General features: G+C 45.3%; 1 protein-coding gene and 1 long non-coding RNA gene across 2 annotated transcripts in view; both read left to right on the plus strand.

The window, feature by feature from the left end:
* The window catches only part of sos2 (son of sevenless homolog 2 (Drosophila)), a 73396-nt gene that overhangs the window by 48877 nt on the left and 1277 nt on the right, over positions 1–23242 (plus strand). The window contains exons 9-24 of the mRNA XM_063184339.1: positions 2153–2280; positions 2684–3387; positions 11600–11681; positions 11996–12118; positions 12741–12853; positions 13134–13356; positions 15017–15136; positions 16064–16226; positions 16556–16673; positions 17275–17447; positions 18321–18437; positions 18819–18985; positions 20064–20212; positions 21706–21750; positions 21972–22069; positions 22965–23242. The exon at positions 22965–23242 is cut by the window's right edge and continues 1277 nt beyond it. Coding sequence (XP_063040409.1) covers positions 2153–2280; positions 2684–3387; positions 11600–11681; positions 11996–12118; positions 12741–12853; positions 13134–13356; positions 15017–15136; positions 16064–16226; positions 16556–16673; positions 17275–17447; positions 18321–18437; positions 18819–18985; positions 20064–20212; positions 21706–21750; positions 21972–22069; positions 22965–23242 — 2801 coding nt within the window. The remainder of the gene's footprint in view (positions 1–2152; positions 2281–2683; positions 3388–11599; positions 11682–11995; positions 12119–12740; positions 12854–13133; positions 13357–15016; positions 15137–16063; positions 16227–16555; positions 16674–17274; positions 17448–18320; positions 18438–18818; positions 18986–20063; positions 20213–21705; positions 21751–21971; positions 22070–22964) is intronic.
* Positions 8273–9836, plus strand: LOC134470185 (uncharacterized). Its single transcript, XR_010039172.1, has 3 exons — positions 8273–8373; positions 8692–8828; positions 9381–9836. It is a non-coding gene; the product is annotated as an uncharacterized LOC134470185 (long non-coding RNA).

Raw genomic sequence — 23242 nt, forward strand, 5'->3', positions numbered from 1 at the left:
TGGGACTTTTCTGTGTACATTACTTTCAATGTATGGTTGCTGTTGCTATACAATGTGAATTAATTCATTAATTCATTCAAAGACGCTATATAAATGCAATCCATTTACCAATTACTTACACACTGTTTAAAGCTCCCAAATCTCCCTTTGATTTAAAAAAACAAAAAAAACAAAAGAGTGCACTTCTTCACCTGTGTCCCATAGCCATACACAGCTCTGTTCTTCTCCGGTGTCCCATAGCCATACACAGCTCTGTTCTTCCCCTGTGTCCCATAGCCATACACAGCTCTGTTCTTCTCCTGTGTCCTATACTGCCCTACAATTTCAGAACGCAGTATAATTCAAAATGGCAAACTGAGAAAAAAGGCTTTAAAGTTTCCTTTCTGTCCACGCGACTGTGTTGGAGGTAAAGTGGTGATGACACTTCCATATAATACTTTTTTATGGTGAAAATTCATGCACACAAGAAAAAAGCAAAAAAAACCAACATTCTCATTACTTTTTAGCTGAAAAATCATTATACTGCGTTCTGTTGTGGTATTACTGTCTACACCAAAACCACGGTGTCAATGGAGAAGTGCAGTATAATTCGCATTATACTGCGTTCTTGGCTAGTACGACGTAACCTCCTAAAACCAAAAAGCGCAGTATAATCAGTTTTTTGCGTTTTTTTCCGAAATGGGACCAAGTTGGGCCAAAAAATTTTAACACAAGAAAAAGAAGGTATTTTAAAGCCAATTTCCGGTCTAAACCCATTTTCGACCATTTTCAAGATACTGCGTTCTGATATTGTAGGGCAGTATAGCCATACACAGCTCTGTTCTTCTCCTGTGTCCCATAGCCATACACAGCTCTGTTCTTCTCCTGTGTCCCATAGCCATACACAGCTCTGTTCTTCTCCTGTGTCCCATAGCCATACACAGCTCTGTTCTTCCCCTGTGTCCCATAGCCATACACAGCTCTGTTCTTCCCCTGTGTCCCATACTGCCCTACAATTTCAGAACGCAGTATAATTCAAAATGGCAAACTGAGAAAAAAGGCTTTAAAGTTTCCTTTCTGTCCACGCGACTGTGTTGGAGGTAAAGTGGTGATGACACTTCCATATAATACTTTTTTATGGTGAAAATTCATGCACACAAGAAAAAAGCAAAAAAACCAACATTCTCATTACTTTTTAGCTGAAAAATCATTATACTGCGTTCTGTTGTGGTATTACTGTCTACACCAAAACCACGGTGTCAATGGAGAAGTGCAGTATAATTCGCATTATACTGCGTTCTTGGCTAGTACGACGTAACCTCCTAAAACCAAAAAGCGCAGTATAATCAGTTTTTTGCGTTTTTTTCCGAAATGGGACCAAGTTGGGCCAAAAAATTTTAACACAAGAAAAAGAAGGTATTTTAAAGCCAATTTCCGGTCTAAACCCATTTTCGACCATTTTCAAGATACTGCGTTCTGATATTGTAGGGCAGTATAGCCATACACAGCTCTGTTCTTCTCCTGTGTCCCATAGCCACACACAGCTCTGTTCTTCTCCTGTGTCCCATAGCCATACACAGCTCTGTTCTTCTCCTGTGTCCCATAGCCATACACAGCTCTGTTCTTCTCCTGTGTCCCATAGCCATACACAGCTCTGTTCTTCCCTTCTTTGCACCGCCCCCTGCTGGACACCTACAAAAGTTAAAAGACTCATCATCACTCCTCTCCACCAAACTGTAGCACACACCTGGACCACAGATGCCCAATTAGGGGAGGGCGCAGACCATTTTGAAAGGGCAAAAACACCCCAATAATAATGAAAATGTTGATTCTTGTGTCATATCTGCCTGTGTGTGCACACACTTCAGCTCAATATCGGGTGGTCAAAAATGTAGAATATTGGAATGACTGAAGTTGGCGCCTTTGACCTGGACAATTAACTAAAGCCTCGCTCCACTCCACACAACATTATTCTACACTACATACAACTCTTGGTTTCACTTGTTTTTGGGGGGAATGCACATGTTTGTACAGCTCTGGAGAAATGAAGAGATGGCCGCAAAAATAGCTGTTTCTTCGATTTTACCATTTGCAGGAAGTACGATGTTTAGAAGATGGGTCATAGAATATACCGTATGTGTGTTTGTGCGTGCGCGTGTGTGTGGTGTTGCAGCAACTTCAGGAGCGCAGTGAGGATGATGACGATCGCGAGTGCCTGAAGCAGGCCATCACCGCCCTCCTCAACCTGCAGTGCAGCGTCGAGCGCATCTTCAACAAGCACCAGCCACGACGCAAACCAGGGTACACAGCTAAAGAGACATTCACACAAACACACACAAACACACACACACACACACACACACACACACACACACACACACACACACACACACACACACACACACACACACACACACACACACACACACACACACAGACATTCATACACACACATCAAGCGCCAGCCACGACGCAAACCAGGGTACAAGCACAGACATTCACACATACACACACACACACAACCAGATACGGAGACATTTCACACATACAAAACGTCTAAATGTCCAAATGCTATAACGGTCACCCCTTTTCTCTCTACTCCCTCCCTCCCTCCTCTGCCTATCTCTCTCTCTCTCTCTCTCTCTCTCTCTCTCTCTCTCCCTCTCTCCCTCCCTCCCTCTATTACTCCCCCCCCTTCCCCCAGTGAGCCCATGTACCGGCTGTACAGCCGGCCGGCGCGCAGCAAGCAGACGGCCATGAAGCGCATGGGCGACATCCAGAAGAGCATCGACGGCTGGGAGGGCAAGGACATCGGCCAGTGCTGCAGCCGCTTCCTGCACGAGGGGCCCCTGACGCGCGCCGGCGCCAAACACGAGCGCCACAACTTCCTGTTCGACGGCCTGCTGGTCAGCTGCAAGGCGGCCAGCCAGAGCACGCGGCTGCCGGGGGCCAGCAGCGGCGCCGAGTACCGGCTCAAGGAGAAGTTTGTGCTGCGCCGCGCCCGCGTACTGGACCGCGACGACACGCCCGAGCTGCGGCACGCCTTCGAGCTGGTGACGGGCGGCGGCGGCACGGGCCGCGGGGACAGGGACGATGGCGGGGGGGCGTGCGGCGCGGTGTTCTGCGCACGCTCGGCCGAGGAGAAGGCCAGCTGGATGGCGGCGCTGGTGACGCTGCAGTGCCGCAGCATGCTGGAGCGGCTGCTGGACGCCGAACTGCGCAGCGAGGAGAAGACCCAGCAGCTCTGCCTGCCGCCGCCGCACCTCTACCGCTTCGCCGAGGCCGACTCGGAGGAGAACGTGCTGCTGGAGGAGAGGGCGGCGCAGGGCAGCGGCAGCGGCATACCCCTCATCAAGGCGGCCACGCTGGTCAAACTCATAGAGAGGCTCACCTACCACATGTATGCAGGTATGGAGATATAGGAGAACACACACATTATGACACATACAGGCATGAAAATCCCTCACCTTTCGGCGAAATTCGCCGTTTTGAAATCAAAATGGGTCATATTCTGTGAATCTTGCAGATCCGAGGAGAATATTTGGGGGGGGGTTGTTGAGTCGGGCGAGGAGAAAAGTGTACCGCAGAAAACTTCATACAACTTTCACTCTGTTGTTATACTCATGAACGCCCATCCGGGTACTTTGCTCATAAATGTGCGTTACGCCCCTTTATGGGTGAAAACAAACCGGATGTCTCATCAACTTACATGCTACATCGGCTTGTCTAAATCAACACAGTCCATGCTTCAGCCATGGCTGTTTGGCTCTATTATTTTAACAGCCGGCAACACAACACGTTTTCGCCATGTTGCGCGTGAACAACGCTAATCTACAGGTCCATATCTTTCGTTTATTAAACCCCAACATCACCAATTGACTTGCATGGGTTGCTTTCCCCCACAAATGGGCGTAACGCACATGGAAAACGTCACACAGCATTTGTACCTGTCGGCACAGCCAATAACAAATATCTTTCTTTATAGAACATCTCTGATTATATGAAAATGTCGAAACGATCTGTCACAGATAGGTTACACGTTTCCCAGAGAGGTGTGAGAGAGTTGTGCCCGACCATTTCCCCTTTCTCAAATAATCCATGTGCCCATGGGTCTATGGATTTTACTGTGGAAGTCTGCATGGTTGGCGAACAGGTGGCATACTGTACCTCTCATGATCATTGTGGCTTAACTGCTCTCTACTCTAATAATTTTGCTGATAACCTGATATATGAGAACAACAATCAGGACGTAAGCATTTCGATGAGAAGTGAGTGGATGTGCCTGTCGGTTAAGTTGTTCCTAATAATTTGAATTGCCCTGCCCTCGTGAAAAGTATTTCTTCTCAAAGAGCTCCATTAATGAAAGCTTGGTTACACGGCACGTTTTCCTGCAGGCTATTCCATTTTTTCCCCCAGTTAAAGCGATGGTTCGGAGTAGAATCCCCCTAATGCCATTTGAACCGTGACACCCATCCACCTTTACACCCGAAGTGTTTTCTGCCGCAGACTTACATCAACAGAGTTGCCGTGTTATTCGATGTTTATTCCGGTTAGCTTGACTCAAGCGCATATGGATACTGGGCACCGTCTCCAAACTTTCCCCACAAAAATAACATGTCATTACACCAAACTTCTGCAGTAGCACAAATATGGTCTGTACTCACGAAACGAAGCATTTGGAAGTTTGGAAATAGTCCAGGAGTTTAGTATTATCAACACAAGCTGAATAGCTTCTCTGCTGCTAAAGCTGTGCCAACGTTACTTCCGTCATATGAGACAAGCCCGTAAAAGTCTTCAACAAACTTCCAGACGAGAGTGTTAAAAAAGTTTTCACTGAATTGTGATTAAGGCTTATATTTTCAAGGCAATACTTAAAAGATATTTCAAATCTTACCTACTATCAATTAGACAAGGATTTTCGTTATCAATACTGATGCTGAATTCACTTTTCATTGTGCATATTATGAGCTTCGTTGAGGACTCTTACATGCTTGTCTTAGATGACGGAAGTAACGTTGGCGCAGCTTTAGCAGCAGAGAAGCTATTCGGCTTGTGTTGATAATAATAAACTCCTGGACTATTTCCAAACTTCCAAATGCTTCGTTTCGTGAGTACAGACCATATTTGTGCTACTGCAGAAGTTTGGTGTCATGACATGTTATTTTTGTGGGGAAAGTTTGGAGACGGTGCCCAGTATCCATATGCGCTTGAGTCAAGCTAACCGGAATAAACATCGAATAACACGGCAACTCTGTTGATGTAAGCCTGCGGCAGAAAACACTTCGGGTGTAAAGGTGGATGGGTGTCACGGTTCAAATGGCATTAGGGTGATTCTACTCCGAACCATCGCTTTAATGGTTTGAAATGTCCATCCACACGCACAGTAGGCCTAGAATATTTCGGTTTCCGTTCGTTGTATTTGTACATCCGTTTTTTGCGCGAGTGAACCAACCGGGATAGATTTAACGGTTGAGTGTGTTACAGGAAAGAAATGACTAAAAGTAGTATCTAGTACGGGGTAATAAACCATATGAAGAAGCGCATGTACACTACATTAGGCTACATCTAAATGACATAGGCATAAAATAAATATAGGTAACCTATAATATTTAGTGGAGCACGGTCAAACACGTTTCTTTCACGGTTAAGTTGGAGCTTTCCTATTAATGTTTTAATAGGAAGCTACTAGGAGAATGGACTAAAACTTGAGTAGTTTTGACGAAATTTCTGTAGTTTATCCAAACTATGACTATTTTTTGTATAGGAAGTTACTTGAAATATCATGATGATTAAATATGCAAATGAGATCACAGCCAGGCAAGCTGAGGGGCATTGGGGAGTGCTGAGGGGAGGGGGTGCCTAGTTGCCATTGGGGGGCATTAGTCTATTTTATTTGTTAATACTAAGGGGATATTGGCAGGGGTTTTCTATCTATCTATCTATCTATCTATCTATCTATCTATCTATCTATCTATCTATCTATCTATCTATCTATCTATCTATCTATCTATCTATCTATCTATCTATCTATCTATCTATCTATCTATCTATCTATCTATCTATCTATCTATCTATCTATCTATCCATCTATCTATCTATCTATCTATCTATACAAGTCCCCCCTGACGCTATCTGCCCCCCTCATCAGACATGACCGCTAAATCATAAAGTAACGAAGGTGGTTGACACTGGCAGTTCTTCTCATGTTCACTGTCAGTGGGTCACTACAGTATGCTCAAAATTCACAATTTGAAGACGGTTTTAGCTACATTTTCTACCATGGGGGACCATGCCTCCAGACCCCCCTGCCCTAGTATGACACATATATGTCAGATATCAGTACACACATCCAGACTGTTGCTGGAGGAGTGGCAGGATACCCCTTATCAAGACGGGTGATGCTGGTCAGGCTCATAGAGAGTAGAGACGCACAAATCTTTAGTCCACCCCCCTAACCATTATGCCACAGCTGCCCGGGCCGTATGTATGCAGTTGAGGACTTCTGTGTGTGTGTGTGTGTGTGTGTGTGTGTGTGTGTGTGTGTGTGTGTGTGTGTGTGTGTGTGTGTGTGTGTGTGTGTGTGTGTGTGTGTGTGTGTGTGTGTGTGTGTGTGTGTGTGTGTGTGTGAGATTTTTGTCAGTGTCTTAAATGTATGTTTAGTTTAACTGCACATTGGAGACTGGTCAAACGCAATTTCAAACTTTTGTGCTAACCCTGTTACATAGATTTTTGACAATAAAGTACACTTGACTTGACAAGCACATGAAGGATACATATGCCTATTGCAAGCTACAGCACTCATCAGGGAGTGCTATGATGGTCATAGGGATGCTGGAGAGCCACCCTCTACCCAGAGGCAGGCCACCCTAGCCTGGTAAACCAGCGCCACCTGCTGGACGCTGAAAATTTTTCAGCTGCGGGTGGGTCTGGTATCGAACAACTATTCATTTTGAATCTTGCCCTGAATCTGGCAAGATGGTAACTAAACCAATCACAACGCAGAGATGTGTTTTGAATCAACGCGGGCGGGGCAGAGGGTTCTGGGGCGGGGTTTTGAGGGAGTGACGACATAGCAGTGAGACGCTGGGCAGTGGAGAAAGCACAAGAAAGATGGCGGCGGCAATGGAACAGCGCTCGTTTGATTTTGCATTGGCATCAGTTTTGGAAGAATTAGACTTGGGGTTTTCGTTAAAACGTGAGCAAGAGGAGGCTCTACGTTCATTCATTTTTAAGAAGGACGTTTTCGCCGTGTTACCGACAGGCTATGGCAAAAGTCTTATCTACCAGTTCCACTGGTAGCCGAAATGATGGGGCTCTTTGAAAACCCGATGGTAGTACCGGTAGTCGTCTCGCCCTTGTTAGCCCTAATGGTAGACCAGGCGAAGGAGGCGAGCAATTTTGGACTCACTGCCCACAGGTCTGTGTCACTGCCATGCAACTGGGCGTCGATAACCCAGCAAACATAAAAAATGTGTCGTCAGTGCCAGTTGGTCTTCGGAGCAGTCAGGAGGCATGGCTTTTGCTGAACGCGACGTGTTGTCTTCCAAGACAAGGTCCTCGGAGTGGACGAGGTTCACCTCATATAATGGTAAGTGGCATGCTCTTAACAACGTCAGGGTGTGTGTTAAGTATATTCCTAAAAGATGACGGTAATGATTGGTAAACGCTTCGCCCTGTTGCCATTGTAACAGATGGACTGTCGCCCCCGGACGTCTCCCCTTTTAATCTCAGTTTACAGTCTTTAATGTTGACTATCTAAACAAAGTCTGTGGTCGTAAGATTGAAGTTTACATGGACGTTGTGTGAGATGAACGTGGGGCTGATTGACTGGGGATGACAGATAAACGGCTCTGTACGGCGGCTAGAGGATACACATGGCTGCCTAAGTTAAATTTTACACTTTGGAAATTAGTACACTGCACTTCGACGAGACCAGAAATGGCGTCGCACTAAAATAACATCGATGTTATGGAGCTAATGGTGCCATACCGGTGGAGTGATCTACACTAGAATCACACTGATACCGTGTATTCAGACAGTTAATACACCGAGTAAACCAACGAAAACACTTCTGAGACTCATTCTTGTGCGTGATTGTATTCCTCAAACACTTCAGTGCGGTGAGCATTCCGAGAAACCCCCAGTCAATCGAGCCCCACGATGATCTCTCACAACGCACTTGCTCAATTATGTTGAATTAATTGTTCCGTTGATGTGGAAATAACACTAAGAAGCTAGTTTATATGGACTTAATTGCTTTGTGATTGAAGAATAACGTACTGATTTTCCACAGGGGGAAACGTGACAAAGGGGGAAGGCCTTCAGGTATTGTTTTGGCAAGCTAGGAGAACACATCTGACAGACAAAAAGGTTTCATCAAAGACACACAGGCAGGTAAGCTAGTTCTATCATCTGTGGAAAGATGTCTTGGTTGTACTTTACCATAGCCAAATGTTGTGTTTGAGTTAAGGACTGTTCCCCACCCCATCTGAGTTATTGAGGGGGGTCTGTGTTAACAATATCCAGCAGTCTATTAGGCCTACAATCTGTTGTCACAAGTTAACACACTGATTGTAATAGGTAGTGTGAATGTTAATGAGGATCATGTCTGTTTGCTTGATCTTAACAATATGCAACTGTACCAGTTCACCAGCGAAAATATAGGCTACTGTTTGTCTGCCAGCTACATTCTTTTTTTTTCTTTTGTGCAAGCTCCTGAAGTAAAGGACCTACACAGGACCTTCATATCAAGGACATTGACTGTGTGGATCTCGAGGTGCAGTTACCCAAAAGTTGCTACCCACGGAATACCAGGTTTTGAGGGATCCTGCCAGAGCAGAGAATCAACAGTAAGTCATATCTTAACTTCACACAAATACACATACAAGGGTGTGCCCAACACACATGTACTTTATAATATATTATTTTCTAAGTAATGAGACAAATTGAGGAATACATATTGGCCTGGTTCAGTCAAGTGGAGTTGTTGTCTGTTTCAAGCTACAGGTGTTTGCAAGGCAATTTATTATTTGTCGAAATTAAGGCAAATTTCATACATGTGTGTGACCATTCATCTTGCCACCTGTATTATTTTGTAGTAGAAGGCAGAAGTCTTATGGCAGTGTGATGCTACAGTAATGCTTACAGTAATTTAAAGAGTATAGTTTACCTTCCTTAAAGCAATGTTGGGATATATGCCTTGCTCAAGGGCACTTTAGGCATGGATGGAGGTGTATGCAGTGGTCAGAGATTTGAGTCAGCAACCCTAGTCTGATCTTAAGACCACCTCACTAATCATTATGCCACACTGCCCACCATGTTAAGAAACTACAATATCAAGCCCCCCTTTGCCGGTATTCATGACTCATGATTTTTTCTGTTTGATTTGTTGTTATTGACAGGATACATTGAAGAGGAGACTCCGACATGACCGCCGGCATCTTGTGTTATTCACCCCCACCACTTGTAATACTGAATGCCTGAATTGTTGTTTGCTGCTCAGACTTTGTCAACAGATATGGTCTTCGACATATTACCCTTAGGTGTGGAAACAGATTGTGACAGTCCAGCAAAATGAGCCAGACAGATAGTAACACTGAAAAAGGACGACGTTGTTCCCATGGCCTCACACTGCAGAAGACTACAGACGTTCAGTGAAGCACAAACAGCTGTTCCTCTTGTACTTAATAATTTAGTCAGCTGGATTCTAGGTGCCACTAAGGAGCCAACAGTGGATAATTTTGTCAACATTTCAATGGCATACATTAAAAGGGCAGCCTGTAATTGTTTGCCTTGCCTCCATCTTCCTTGCCACCAAGGGGTTGTAGACCGATGCCCTAGTCCTCCTGTTTAGGTACAACCATGCAGGCCAGTCTATTGAAGCATATACTTATGACTGTTTGTATGTGTTGTGTATCTAGTAATGGATAAATTACCACATGAATAACTGCATATTCATTATATTGATAATTATAATGGCTTCCATTATTGATTAAAAAGGGATCTACCACCACTTGCATTATTGTTTTGTTATAAATGAAGCACTGTTAGGAATCCAGGAAGACGGATGCCGAGGCACTCAAGGTTGCATTTTTTTTATTATTTACTTTATTTGGCTACAATGCCTCAGCATCTGTCTTCCTGGACCAAGTTTGACAGCCCCTACACTGATGAGCACCAAGGAAAAAAGGTGAAGACCCAGAAGCACTCCAATTACCTGCTTGTGTTTGATAATGTTAGGATCCATTTATCCCACTTTAAATGCATGAATATCACTGAAAATTGGAATTGTTTCCAATTTTTTTTTTTTTTTAATGTATATATCATGAAAGGTAACTTGCATTGCCTTTTGAAGCACAGTTTAACAGTTGGACCACTTTGTATAGCCTATATGAACGATCATTATTGATCTTGGATATTATTGATATTGTAGGCCTATTTCTATTTGGGCTCATGTCTTTGCCTTTGGCACCCTCATGCATTATTGTTCTTCAAGATAGAAATTAATCACGGTCATTCTTAACTGTTAAGAATCAATCTGTCTTCCTTAGAGAGATATATATTTTAAAAACCTTACTTTAGTACAATTTGTGGAACGCAAGAGGACTGATAGCTGTCCAAATCGGCAACGTGATTAGCGCGGTCACGTGGTGTATCGTGTCTCCTCATTCAGCTAAGGAAAATATTCCTTCTGTAAACGTCTATACCCTTGGATGTTTTCACGATCCGAACCTCTCTGAAGTGAAACATAGTGTAGCGTTTGGTAGCCAGGGAACACACAGGATGTAGACAGAAGTGTCCGTTCAATGGAGACAGTTGGCCACAGCCACGCCACATAAAAATAATGAACAAGTAGGGCTACACTGCTTACCAGTAACCCAACTGTAGCACAGCTGCTACGTAGATCTCTCACAGTAAACAGAGAGAACTCCCCGCTCCCCTTATTCGAACCCCAACAGTGCCTCGCACCCACCAAACCATAGAACAGAATCATAGAACCGATGCGTACACAACTTAAGTAACCCCCCAGACTCGCTACAATAGCTTTGGTCAGTTCATCATCTTATGGGCATCGTGTTCGGATGCTGTGGAGCGAGAATGAACGAAAATTGAGGTGACCTGACGGCCTATAAATACAGGAAGATCTCTTTCAAGTATGTTTAACACCGTGGGCTTCCTCGATGCATGCGAGACGTTCGCTGAAACCGACAAAGCTGAAGTTGAACTTTGGAACAGTTTTGTATAGTGTTGTAGTACACCGGCAACTCGCATGTCTTTTTGGCAAAAGCGACAACTAAAGTCCGACTCAATCTCAAAACGTATATGTTATCCACGGTCCTGCTCACAGCTTCACTACTTCCCTTGTTTACAGTCCCCTCTCCACCACAGCTGTCTGTCGCGCTTACTACGTCACAGTCAGTTGCGCTGATTGGTCAGAGCGTTGGCCTATTAGCACAGACATGGTTTGAAAGACAACGGGTTGTGCTCATCAACAATGTTCCGTTTTCTCCATTCATCAGAGCCAGACTAAATAAAGACATCCAATACATTTAGGCTGGTTTATCAGGCTAAGGCCACCCACCTTGACTACATGTCTTTTTCTGCTCCTCTCCCATTTCAGATCCCAACTTTGTCCGCACTTTTCTCACCACCTACCGCTCCTTTTGCAAACCCGAGGAGCTGCTCACATTGCTCATTGAGAGGTACTGTGCAGTTTTTTTCTTGAAATGTATTTTTTCTACTAGTGTGCACTAATTTGGTCCTTTTGATGTTATTGCAAAATATATTTAAAAAAAATTGACATGTTCAGTGCATGTGAGGAGGGGATAAGAGATGTCTTGCGGTTGTCTGTGCTCACGCACGCACACACACACACACACACACACACACACACACACACACACACACACACACACACACACACACACACACACTCTAGACTGCTAGAGAGTAGACCGTGTGAGATGGTTAGTTGAGACAGTGTGTGAATTGGATCATGTTTTGGTCCTCCTCATAGAATGGAGATCCCAGAGCAGGAGGCCAAAGAGGAGGAGCTTCAAGGCCTGTGGAACACTGACCAGCCAATGGCTGCAGAGCTGCAGAGATTCCGCCGCGAGTACGTCCAACCAGTGCAGCTCAGGTAAGCTGATCACTCTCAGGAAAAAAAAAAAAAAGGTCTGTATTTTTGTCTTTTTATATGTGGTTCTATTTCGTTTCTCCTGACCGCCAGGCAGTGCTGAATGTTCATTACATTCTCCCCTTTGGTGTTTTGAAAGTAAATAAATGTAATGTAAATAATTAAGTGAACTGTTTGACATAGTGAGGCATGGAAATTGCATGGGCTGCATCAATTGTTAATTCTGTACCATCTTTGCAAACAAGGTCACAGATTGGTTGTCAACTGAGCAATTGCATTGCAACCAACAAAACAACTAAATGAGTTATTGACTGTGGTTTTAGGAAACAAAATGCTGATTGACAAAAAAGAATGCATTTTGTTCTGTCAAAAAAAACTGTTAAACATCTCTCAAAAGTATTACATTTATCAGAGTACCTCATAAGCATAGACTCATCTGCTTGTCTTATTTATGGTAATAGAAATTGGCGTGACTTTGACACATATGACAGTACGTACATTTAATTGTAATTGTACAATTTAATTGTACTGGGGTATTGCGTCAGCCTTAATGTGTATGACGGTACATTATACATCGGTGAATATGTGTCTCCTAATCGGCTGTGTCTGTGTCTGCTCTGTGCAGGGTGCTGAATGTGTTTCGTCAGTGGGTGGAGCACCACTTCTACGACTTTGAGAACAATCCGGAACTCCGCACCCGACTAGAGACCTACATCACCAGCATCACACAGCTGAAAGGTGCAATGACACACACACACACACACACACACACACACACACACACACACACACACACACACACACACACACACACACACACACACACACACACACACGTTTTATTACCATGTTTATTACTATGTTTGCGAATGCTAAAGCTGTGCCCTGACCAAAACAATCCACTCTTGTGTGTTTAGGAAAGCTGTCTTGTTGCACGTGTTTCACAGTTTTCACGCCCTCGTGATGGCTTGTTTCCCTTTAGCAAAGGAAATGAATACTGACTGAATATCTCTCTCAGGCAAGTCGATGCGTAAGTGGGTTGAGTCGATTCACAAGATCATCCGTCGTAAGCTGGCGACGCAGGCCAATGGGGTGAGCCACAGCATCACCTTTGAGCGCACGCCGCCGCCCGTGGAGTGGCACATCAGCCGGCCGGGCCAGATCGACACCTTCCACCTCATGACGCTCCACCCCATCGAGATCGCACGCCAGCTCACACTCCTGGAGTCCGAACTCTACAGGTGAGTAGCACGTGTGTGTGCATGTCTGTGTCTTTGTCCATGTCTGTGTCTTTGTCCATTCTTGATCTACAGTGTGTGTGCGTGTGTGCGTGCGTGCGTGCGTGCGTGCGTGCGTGCGTGTGTGTGTTTTGTGTGGTCATCATCTGGGTATGTGTTTGTTTTAGGGTTGTGCCGATAGACGATGTCATCGTCCATCGGCGATGGACAGCTGGCATCACGATGGACAGCCAACATCGTGATGCCAAGGAATTTGTATTTTTGAAGCCGCTGCTATTGCCATCATTACGGTGCTTGGCATTGCAATAAACTGAAACATTACCGTAAAATCCTTAGTAGCAGCGGACTGCGCAGGTAGCAGGACTGAACGGACCGAGGTTGTCAACACAAGCCTCAAGCAGAGTGAATTTTATAGCTACGAAAAAAACCGCAATGGAATAAAAAAAAAAACCTGTGAACTAAGCCCTACTATTGTTTGCTGCATATGAGTTCAAGTAAGTGTCTGATTGCCTACATTTATTGATGTGGTTGGTTCTCCCTCCGGAGTAGCCTAAAGTGAAAGCAACAAATCGTTCAGCAATTGCGACAGTTTACCATTTCATGTTTAACGGAAATTCGACTCAAAATGTTTAATCTCTCCGCGATGGAGATGTCTTGTGAAGTAGCCACACAAAATTGTAGGCTACATTTCTGATTAGCCCACTGCCAAGAGGGAGCGCAAGCGATTCCATGTCTGCCCGCGTCTTTGTGGCTTCACCGCAATTGTTTCCATTGATGAATTAAAAAGTCTCGCCGTGTGCTTAAGAAACATTCGCGTCGGGTAATTTGCTAACTCGGGCTAAAATCCATTGCAAAACCTCGAGAAGGCACGCGTGGGTTCTCATCTCTTCCATTTGACAAACGTTCTGGGCTTCCCTGCATGGCTAAAGTTATGTACCGGTATGCAAAAAACGCTGTGACACAGCTGGTCTTGAAATAGAACTACGCCGTTAAATAACACACTCTAGTAGCAGCCTGCAGTAGGCTGCATCGTGAAATTTACTGAAAATAAGTTTCCACACGGTGGAGTTTGGAAGAGCGTGCTTGAAGCAGCTGATGGTGACACGAGAGACAAGAAGGGCGATGGGGAGGGGTCGGTCGGGGAGAGTCGCTCTCACAGACAGCAGAGGAGCGACCATCTCTGTTGCTCTGTTAACCCACTCCCCCCCCCCCCCCCCACACCCTCAACGACGACGATGTCATCGTCCATCGCATCGTCTCATTGTAAACATCGTCAGCTGCCAATTAGGGGGACATCGCCCAAGCCTAGTTTGTTTGTTCATCATCTGGGTATGTCTCTGACTGTGTGTGTGTGTGTGTGTGTGTGTGTGTGTGTGTGTGTGTGTGTGTGTGTGTGTGTGTGTGTGTGTGTGTGTGTGTGTGTGTGTGTGTGTGTGTGTGTGTGTGTGTGTTTTGTTTGGGGTGCTGTATTGTTTCTCAATAAGTATTGGTCCTCCCAAATAAAGTAATCAAACTGTGTGTGTGTGTGTGTTTTCATTATCTGGATATGTCTCTGACTGTGTGTTTGTGTGTTCATGTGTTCATCCATTGTGTGTGTGCGTGTGCGTGTGCGTGTGCGTGTGCGTGTGCGTGTGCGTGTGCGTGTGCGTGTGTGTGTGTGCAGGGCGGTGCGTCCATCTGAGCTGGTGGGCAGCGTGTGGACCAAAGAGGACAAGGAGAAGAACTCCCCCAACCTGCTGCGCATGATCCGACACACCACCAACCTCACGCTCTGGTTCGAGAAGTGAGTCACGCCCTCTTTCTCCCTCCCTCTCTCTCTCTCTCTCTCCCTCTCTCTCTCTCTCTCTCTCTCTCTCTCTCTCTCTCTCTCCCTCTCTCTCTCTCTCTCTCTCTCTCACCTTCCCTGACATACTCTGCTCCTCTCCTCTGACGTCTGCTCTCTGCCTCACAGTCACTCCTCGCTTACGCGGTCACACTCATTCCTCTCTCTCTCTCTCTCTCTCTCTCTCTCTCTCTCTCTCTCTCTCTCTCTCTCTCTCTCTATCCCTTTATCCCTCTCTCCCTCGCCTCCCCTGACATGCTGCTCTGACATCCTCTGTCCACTTCACACTCCTCCCTCATACTCTCGTGCTTTCCCTCTCTCTCTGTCTCATCGGCCCTCTCCCTTTCTCTCTGAGTCTTCTCGCTCTCCTCACTCCTCCATTCACTATTTTCTGCTCTCTGTTCTTCCAAATCGCACTCCTATTCATAATCACCTAATCACAAGTCATGGTCGCACACATTCCTATCTGTTCCTTTTTTTCCTCTCACTCTTTTTTTCTCCTATCTTTGTCTACCTCTCACCATCTCTCTTTCTCAGTCTCGACCAAACTTATGTCTCACCCTCTCTCACTTCTTCTGTTCCTCAATTCAAGTTACCAGATTTAAGATTATGTATTGGCATGATGAGAGCATTTGTGTTGCCAAAGCAGTACATTCTTTCAAAGTAAATAATGTCAATATTTGTGTGTGCTCCCCCCCCCCTCTCTCTCTCTCTCTCCCCCTCTCTTTCTCTATCACTCTCTCTGGTATCCCCCTCTCTCACTCACTCATTCACTCACCCACTCACTCACTCACTCACTCACTCTCTATCTCTCTCTCTCTCTCTCTCTCTCTCTCTCTCTCTCTCTCTCTCTCTCTCTCTCTCTCTCTCTCTCCCCCCCCTCCCCAGGTGTATAGTGGAGGCTGAGAACTTTGAGGAGCGTGTGGCGGTGGTGACTCGTGTGGTGGACATCCTGCAGGTCTTCCAGGACCTCAACAACTTCAACGGCGTGCTGGAGATCGTGAGCGCCATGAACTCCGTACCCGTCTACCGCCTGGACCACACCTTCGAGGTGATGCGCGCACACACACACACACACACACACACACACACACCGTCTATCGCCTAGACCACAACTTCGAGGTGACACACACGCACGCACACACACACACACACACCATCTATCACCTAGACCACAACTTCGAGGTGACACACACACACACACACACACACACACACACACACACACACACACACACACACACACACACACACACACACACACACACAGTACCTATCTACCGCCTCCATTGCAACACTCAAGAGAAGAAATTACTTGACTAACTACATGAGGTGTGTGTGTGTGTGTGTGTGTGTGTGTGTGTGTGTGTGTGTGTGTAGTCGCTCCATGAGCGTAAGAAGCGTATCCTGGAGGATGCTATGGAGCTGAGTCAGGACCACTTCAAGAAGTACCTGGCCAAGCTCAAGTCCATCAACCCACCCTGCGTGCCTTTCCTAGGTAGGAACACTGCTCTGTCTGTGCGCCTCTGTGTGTGTGTGTGTGTGTGTTCTCAAACTTGCATTGCAACCTCACAAACTCTGTAGACCCACATGCACACATTGTGTGTGTACGTTGATTATATTGTATTGTTTCATGTCTTATTGGTTAGAATCTCTACGAATTGGTATGTGTATTTGTAAAATTGTGGAATCAAATGTCCGTGCGTGCGTGCGTGCGCACCTGTTTATAGAAGTAGAAGTTTTTTGTTGTCACCGAACAAGTACTGTGAAATAACCAACAGCGGCGATAATAGACGAGCAGTAGAGTAAGGCCAAGTAATGAAGATACGTAATACGTACAATACAGGACACTAAGCAACATATGCGTGTGTGTGTGTGTGTGTGTGTGTGTGTGTGTGTGTGTGTGTCTAGATATCTACTTGACCAACAGCCTGTAAAAAAAAAGTATTGGTACTATGTACAATACGGTACCCAAAAAAATACATGCATGTGCGTGTCTGTTTAGGTATCTACTTGACCAACAGCCTGTAAAAAAAAAGTATTGGTACTATGTACAATACGGTACCCAAAAAAATCCATGCGTGTGTGTGTGTGTTTAGGTATCTACTTGACCAACATCCTGAAGACGGAGGAAGGCAACCCCGACTTCCTGAAGCGCAACAACAAGGAGCTGATCAACTTCAGCAAGCGGCGGAAAGTGGCCGAGATCACGGGAGAGATCCAGCAATACCAGAACCAGCCTTACTGCCTCAAAGTGGAGCACGACATCAGGGTAAGAGGAGGCTGTTTTGTAGGGGTGTAAATCACAGCCTCCATGATCCATTACAATACGATTCGACTTTTTTCCAATTACTTTTCCACTTCTATGTTATGGAGCTAGGGCATTGGGCAGGGGCCAGTGATTCGATTATTTTCGATGCTTAAGAATGCCCCACGATACGATGTGATTCGATTCAATTGTCAGATTATATCGCGATATATCGATACATTTCAATGATTATTTACACCCTTTCTGTTTTGTGTGAGTGTGCGTGTGCGTATGCAGTGCATGCGGTGTTTGTGTGTGATACTGAAGGTATCATAGGGGGCCCTTATCAATATTTTCCACCATTGTTGTTGGACTCTATCATGACCTCAGCATGAAGGTTGAGAAGATGGCTCCTCGCAATTGTCAATATTGCACCTTTCACACGCATCTGCGTGCCTTATGTCAGGTGTGCTCTGATAGTAGTGCTCTGGTAGTTCTTCTACTTCAACGGTACGTGCACTCGTTTGCACACGATTCAGTTCAGTCACACAGCATACCCCAGGGCTATGATGCTTCCAACGTGCGTGTGCGTTTGCGTGTGCGTGTGCGTGCGTTGTATGCATCTGTGTGATGTGGAGTTTTTGTTTTTTTTAAAAGATATTTTTATGGGCTTTTTGGGCCTTTATTTCGGCTAGGACAGTGAAGATGCGATAGGAAGTGAGGGCGGAGAGAGATGGGGTAGGGCCGGGAAATGACCCCGTCCGGACTCGAATCGGGGTCCCCGTGGGAATGCAAGCCCAAGTGTGGGGGGCTTAGCGCGCTGCGCCACAGCGCCCCCCGTGATGTGGAGTTATTGAGTCATACGTGTGATGCTTGTGTGTGTCTCGTCCCCTGCAGCGCTTCTTTGAGAACCTGAACCCCACGGAGAACATGGACATGAAGGAGTTCACAGACTACCTGTTCAACAAGTCTATGGAGATAGAGCCACGCCACTGCAAGCAGCCCACACGCTTTGTAAGTGTGTGTGTGTGTGTGTGTGTGTGTGTTTCTCTGCCTGTGTCTGTTTACTTGTTTGTGTGTGTCTGTTCACCTGACACCCTTTAAGTAGGGCTACATATCAGAACTTAGGTATGAAAGATTTTTTTGATCAGACCGTTTCAGATCAGCTGTAAATAGTCAACCTTTCATTTTCATGTTTTTTTTTCATTAACACATTTTTCTTTGATTCTTATGGTGATTGTTTTCTTTCCCTATTTCTTTCCTTTACTTTTATTTTTCACTAATACATATATACACTGTACACTATACAAATAAACTTGCCTTGCTTTGCCTTGCCTGTCTTTGCCTTGCCTTGCCTTGTAAACCTTGTCTCCTCCTCCCACCACCCTTCAATAGCCCAGGAAGACGACGTACAGCCTGAAGTCCCCCGGCACGCGGGCAGTGCGGAACCCCTCCACGGGCAGCGGCACCATCAAGGGCCACCCGGTGCCCCTGGAGAGAGAGCCGCCCCACAAGGTCACCTTCCGCAGCATCATGGAGCTGGAACAGGAGCGCAATGACAGGTAGGGCAGCCAGCCGCATCATGTCATGTCCTCACACAATTATATCAGAGATTCTTTAAGTATAGAGATATGCCAACATAATAGGTTTCTATGGGCACCTAACATGACCAGGTTCCGGTCTGCCTAAAGGGGCGTGTCATAATGCTCCTAGCATTGAATAGAACAGTCCTCAGGTCTGCCTAGGTCTGCCTAAAGGGGGATTTCCCCCCCAATAATAGAACCCAGAAACAATGGGCCAATGGAACCTCTCTCTCTCTCTACTCTCTCTGATTATATAGTCACATAATGGGATATGGTGGCTGAATGAGCTATGACGCCATACCATTTCGCCGCCGACAAGCCGGGTTTGATTCTGGCCTGAGGTCATTTGCCGATCCTTCCCCATCTCTCTCTCTATCTTTCTCTCTCTCCCTCTTTCTCTCTCTCTCTCTCTCTCTCTCTCTCTCTCCTCACTCGTTTCCTGTCTCTCTCACACTGTCCTGTCTCAAATAAAGGCATACAAAAGTGCAAAAACATCTTTCAAAAATAAAATCATATAATCACACCATCATAAAATGATATACATAATATTTTTCTCAATGTACATTTGTTAATCAATTAGTTTCTTCATAATTAATTATGATTGAATTATATAGGGGCAGATGTGTTGATTTTTGTATTTCACCATTTGTGTTATCTATCTATGATATCAGGCCTGCCGAGAGCCGGCTGTCTCTTTTATTAAGAGACTATGTGGCAGTGATGGAGTGTATGGTGGCAGGTCTAGCGAGAGCCAGATTTATTGTTTATCATGATCATCATCGTGTTAATTGTTTATTGTTATAATGTTTTACTCACAATGTTATTTCTAATGTGTGTATGTTTGTAGGCCTAGCGAGAGCAAGATTTGTTGCTTTGTTTATCATGATGATAATTTAATTTAATGTATTGTTTATCGTGATGTTTTATTCACCATGTTATTTCTTGTGTTTATGTTTGTAGATGCTGTATTCAACATATGATTTATTGATGCATGTGCTATATTGCTGTCTTGTCTACTGTACTAATGTGTGTGTGTGTACGGTGTGTGTGTTTGCAGGCCCAGTGAGAGTAGGGAGATGCCTCCTGCCCCCTCCTCGGTGCCCACCTCCCCCAACACGCCCACCTTCACCATCCCCACACCACAGTCCGCATCCTCAGACTTCAACTCAGTCTTCATAGAGTCAGACATGCCCAACACACATGAAGGTTGGTGTGTGTGCGTGAGTGCGTGTGATTGTGTGTGTCTGTGTGTGCACGTGAATCTGCATGTGTTTTTGTGTCTGTGTGCGTTTGTGTGTATGTTTGAGCGCACATTGGTGTTTTAAAGCTAGTAGTCTTTTTGAATTTTTTGTGAGTGTTTCAAACAACAGTGTGTACATATTACTTAACCATTGTAAGATGCTCGTGTTTTTGTTACATAGAAAAAATAGAAAGTAGAAAAATAATTTTAAAAGGAAAAAAATCATAGCTCATATTCACCCTCATGTTCTCTTCATTATGCTTGTACATGTCTGTGTACATATGTTTTTGAGAGTGAGAGATACAGAGATAGAAAGATCAGGAGACAGTGAAGAAAGGGAGTAAACTCAATCCAAGCTCTCGGATTGAGCCACAAGTTCTGTTATCGTGCAAGGTTGAAACATTGATGCACAATGGTGATCAATAGTGATCACTATTGCATCAGAGAGTTTAGAAAATATTCATGTATGAGCCCCCCGAAGTGATATGGGTCAAAATTACCCTGCAACCATACCTGTCAACCATCCCTAATTTCCCGGGAAACTCCCTAATTTTGACTCATTTCCCGATTTCTTCCCGATTTGATTTTTTTCCCGGAAATATCCCGGATTTTTCACATTATCAAAAAACACCGTCGGTCCAGTAGGCTATTTATAGGCTACCCACGGTCCTGTCCGACGAGCCACACCCCCTCTTGAAGAGAGAGACAGAGGGTCTTGCTTATCAAGCTACCTGCCAGATGACGGGATGCCATATACCACCAAGAATTGAAGTTCCTTGAAAATACGAGCTGTCAACCTCGAGCTCCGTAGCGCTTGTGCGCCCACTATGTTCCTCAGAAACCGTCAGTTCATGCAACGCATAAAACAGCCTCGGAACAGCGAATCATGCGATTAACCTAATCACAACCTTTACCTGCACGAAGTTTTGCACAAACAGACAACTTGTGCGACAAAACAACAAGAAGAAAGTCATTACTCTCATTTCATTGTTTTGTTTTCATTGCATTGTTTCTCCACGTTGTAAAACGTGCTAAGGGATTTTAGACAGGATCTGTCTTTGCACGCGCGCTGTTGTGAAAAGCAGAGTAGAATGCACCGTCCGATCTGTCTCTGTCATCCCATTGACTGTCAAAATTTGGCCTTTAGAAAATTTCCCGAATTTTGGCTTAAAATATGTGAATTTTCCCGGATTTTGGGAGCTCAAAGTTGACAGGTATGCCTGCAACACCTCTTGGGGGGTTTAGCAAGGGGGTCACTTTTTTCCCCCTAGACTCATGTTCCTCACTGAGAATGAGCCAAAGCCAGTGAATCTTGGTGTGAAAGAATAATAACTGATACTATTTTTCTAAGTAGTGTGCTGGTAAAATAGTTCTTCTGAGTGTGTGAACTACATACAAAAAATTTGGTACGGGGCGAACTCTTTTCCCAACTGACCAATCATGTGTTTGTATTCAACAGGCAACAGCATATTCGCTCCCGTACTACTTCCTCCACAACCATCAAGTAAGTCGTCCTGGGCCTCCAGGATTTCATGCTCTTCTATTAGATGATTTATGTACCTCTTAACTTAACCTGGTTTACTCCTGAACCAGCTTTGTAGTATAGGCTCCCTGGCCTGCTGAGGGCATGAGTGTGTGTGTGAGCGACGTGTGCGTGGATATTAGAGATATGTCTCTTGACTCTCATGTTGTTAACTGTTATGTAATTTGTGTGTGTGTTGCCAGAGTACATCTCTGCGTCGTGCGGAAGTCTCAATCACCTGTTTGATGAGCCGCCTCCCCCCGTGCCCCCCCGCAGGAAAGAGGCCGTCTCAGAAGCCAAGGTAAAGCACATGTAAACACACACCACATACGCACACCTGTGTACATACAGTACATACACACACTAATGAGCATGCATAGACATTAGGGCTGTAACGATATTGTATCGAACCGAGAAATCATGATACACAGAGTCACATACTGTATCGTGATACAAGGAGGCAGTATCGTGATATGCCCTTTCAAAGTTTTATTACCCATTAGTCCAGAAAACAACCTTGTGATTTGATTTGATAGTTTTTCCCAACTTCAGTGGAGATACATTTCAGAAATCGTGGGGTGTATCGAACCGTAGGTCAAAAATCGTGATACGAACCGAATTGTGAGTTGAGTGTATCGTTACAGCCCTAATAGACATGTATACGATTTCTCCCCTGGAGCCTATCTATTCTGGACTTTAATTTTGATGATGCAATGTGACCGCACTATTTGTCTGACCCAGCTTTACCCTACATTTAATTTAGCGGTTTGATTTTGTGATTGTAACAGGTCTGCTCTGTTATTTGTCACAGTCTCTGTTGAAAGTGGGACAGATTCTGAGAGTTTATCAAGTAATGTGCTGTATATGATATCATCTTGAGCAATATCTAACGCATGACGTATGACATGAAATATTTCACATGAAATATGACAGGTTTTGTAAAACAATCCTAGAAATTACATTTGCAGTAGAATTAAGTTACATTTTGAGGGGAATTAGTGAAGGTTGTGAAACTTCATAAAATGTGAAATGGCCCCTCGAATGAAAAACGTTCCCCACTCCTGATCTACTGTCTCCTCTCTCTCTCCCTCTTTCTGTCTTTCTCTCTCTCTCTCTCTCTCTCTCTCTCGCTCTCGCTCTCGCTCTCTCTCTCTCTCTCTCTCTCTCTTTCTCTCTCTTTCTCTCTCCCCGCTCAGATGGGCTCCAAGCTGGACAGTCCGCCGGCCATCCCTCCCCGGCTCCCCCCTCCGCACTCCCGCGTGCAGCCGCGCGTCTCCGTCTTCAACGGGCCCTCCTCCCACTCCCCCTCGCCCTCCATCCTCTCCTCCTCTACAGACGGCCCTCTGCCCAGCCCTCCTCCGCCTCCTCCCCGGGACCCGCTGCCCGACACCCCGCCGCCCGTGCCCCACCGGCCGCCCGAGATCTTCATCAACTTCCCCAACCCGGCCAACCAGCCCTCTCCTGTCAGTCGCTT

Source organism: Engraulis encrasicolus, chromosome 19 (genome assembly GCF_034702125.1).
Source record: "Engraulis encrasicolus isolate BLACKSEA-1 chromosome 19, IST_EnEncr_1.0, whole genome shotgun sequence".
In the NCBI taxonomy this organism is placed as follows: Eukaryota; Metazoa; Chordata; class Actinopteri; order Clupeiformes; family Engraulidae; genus Engraulis; species Engraulis encrasicolus.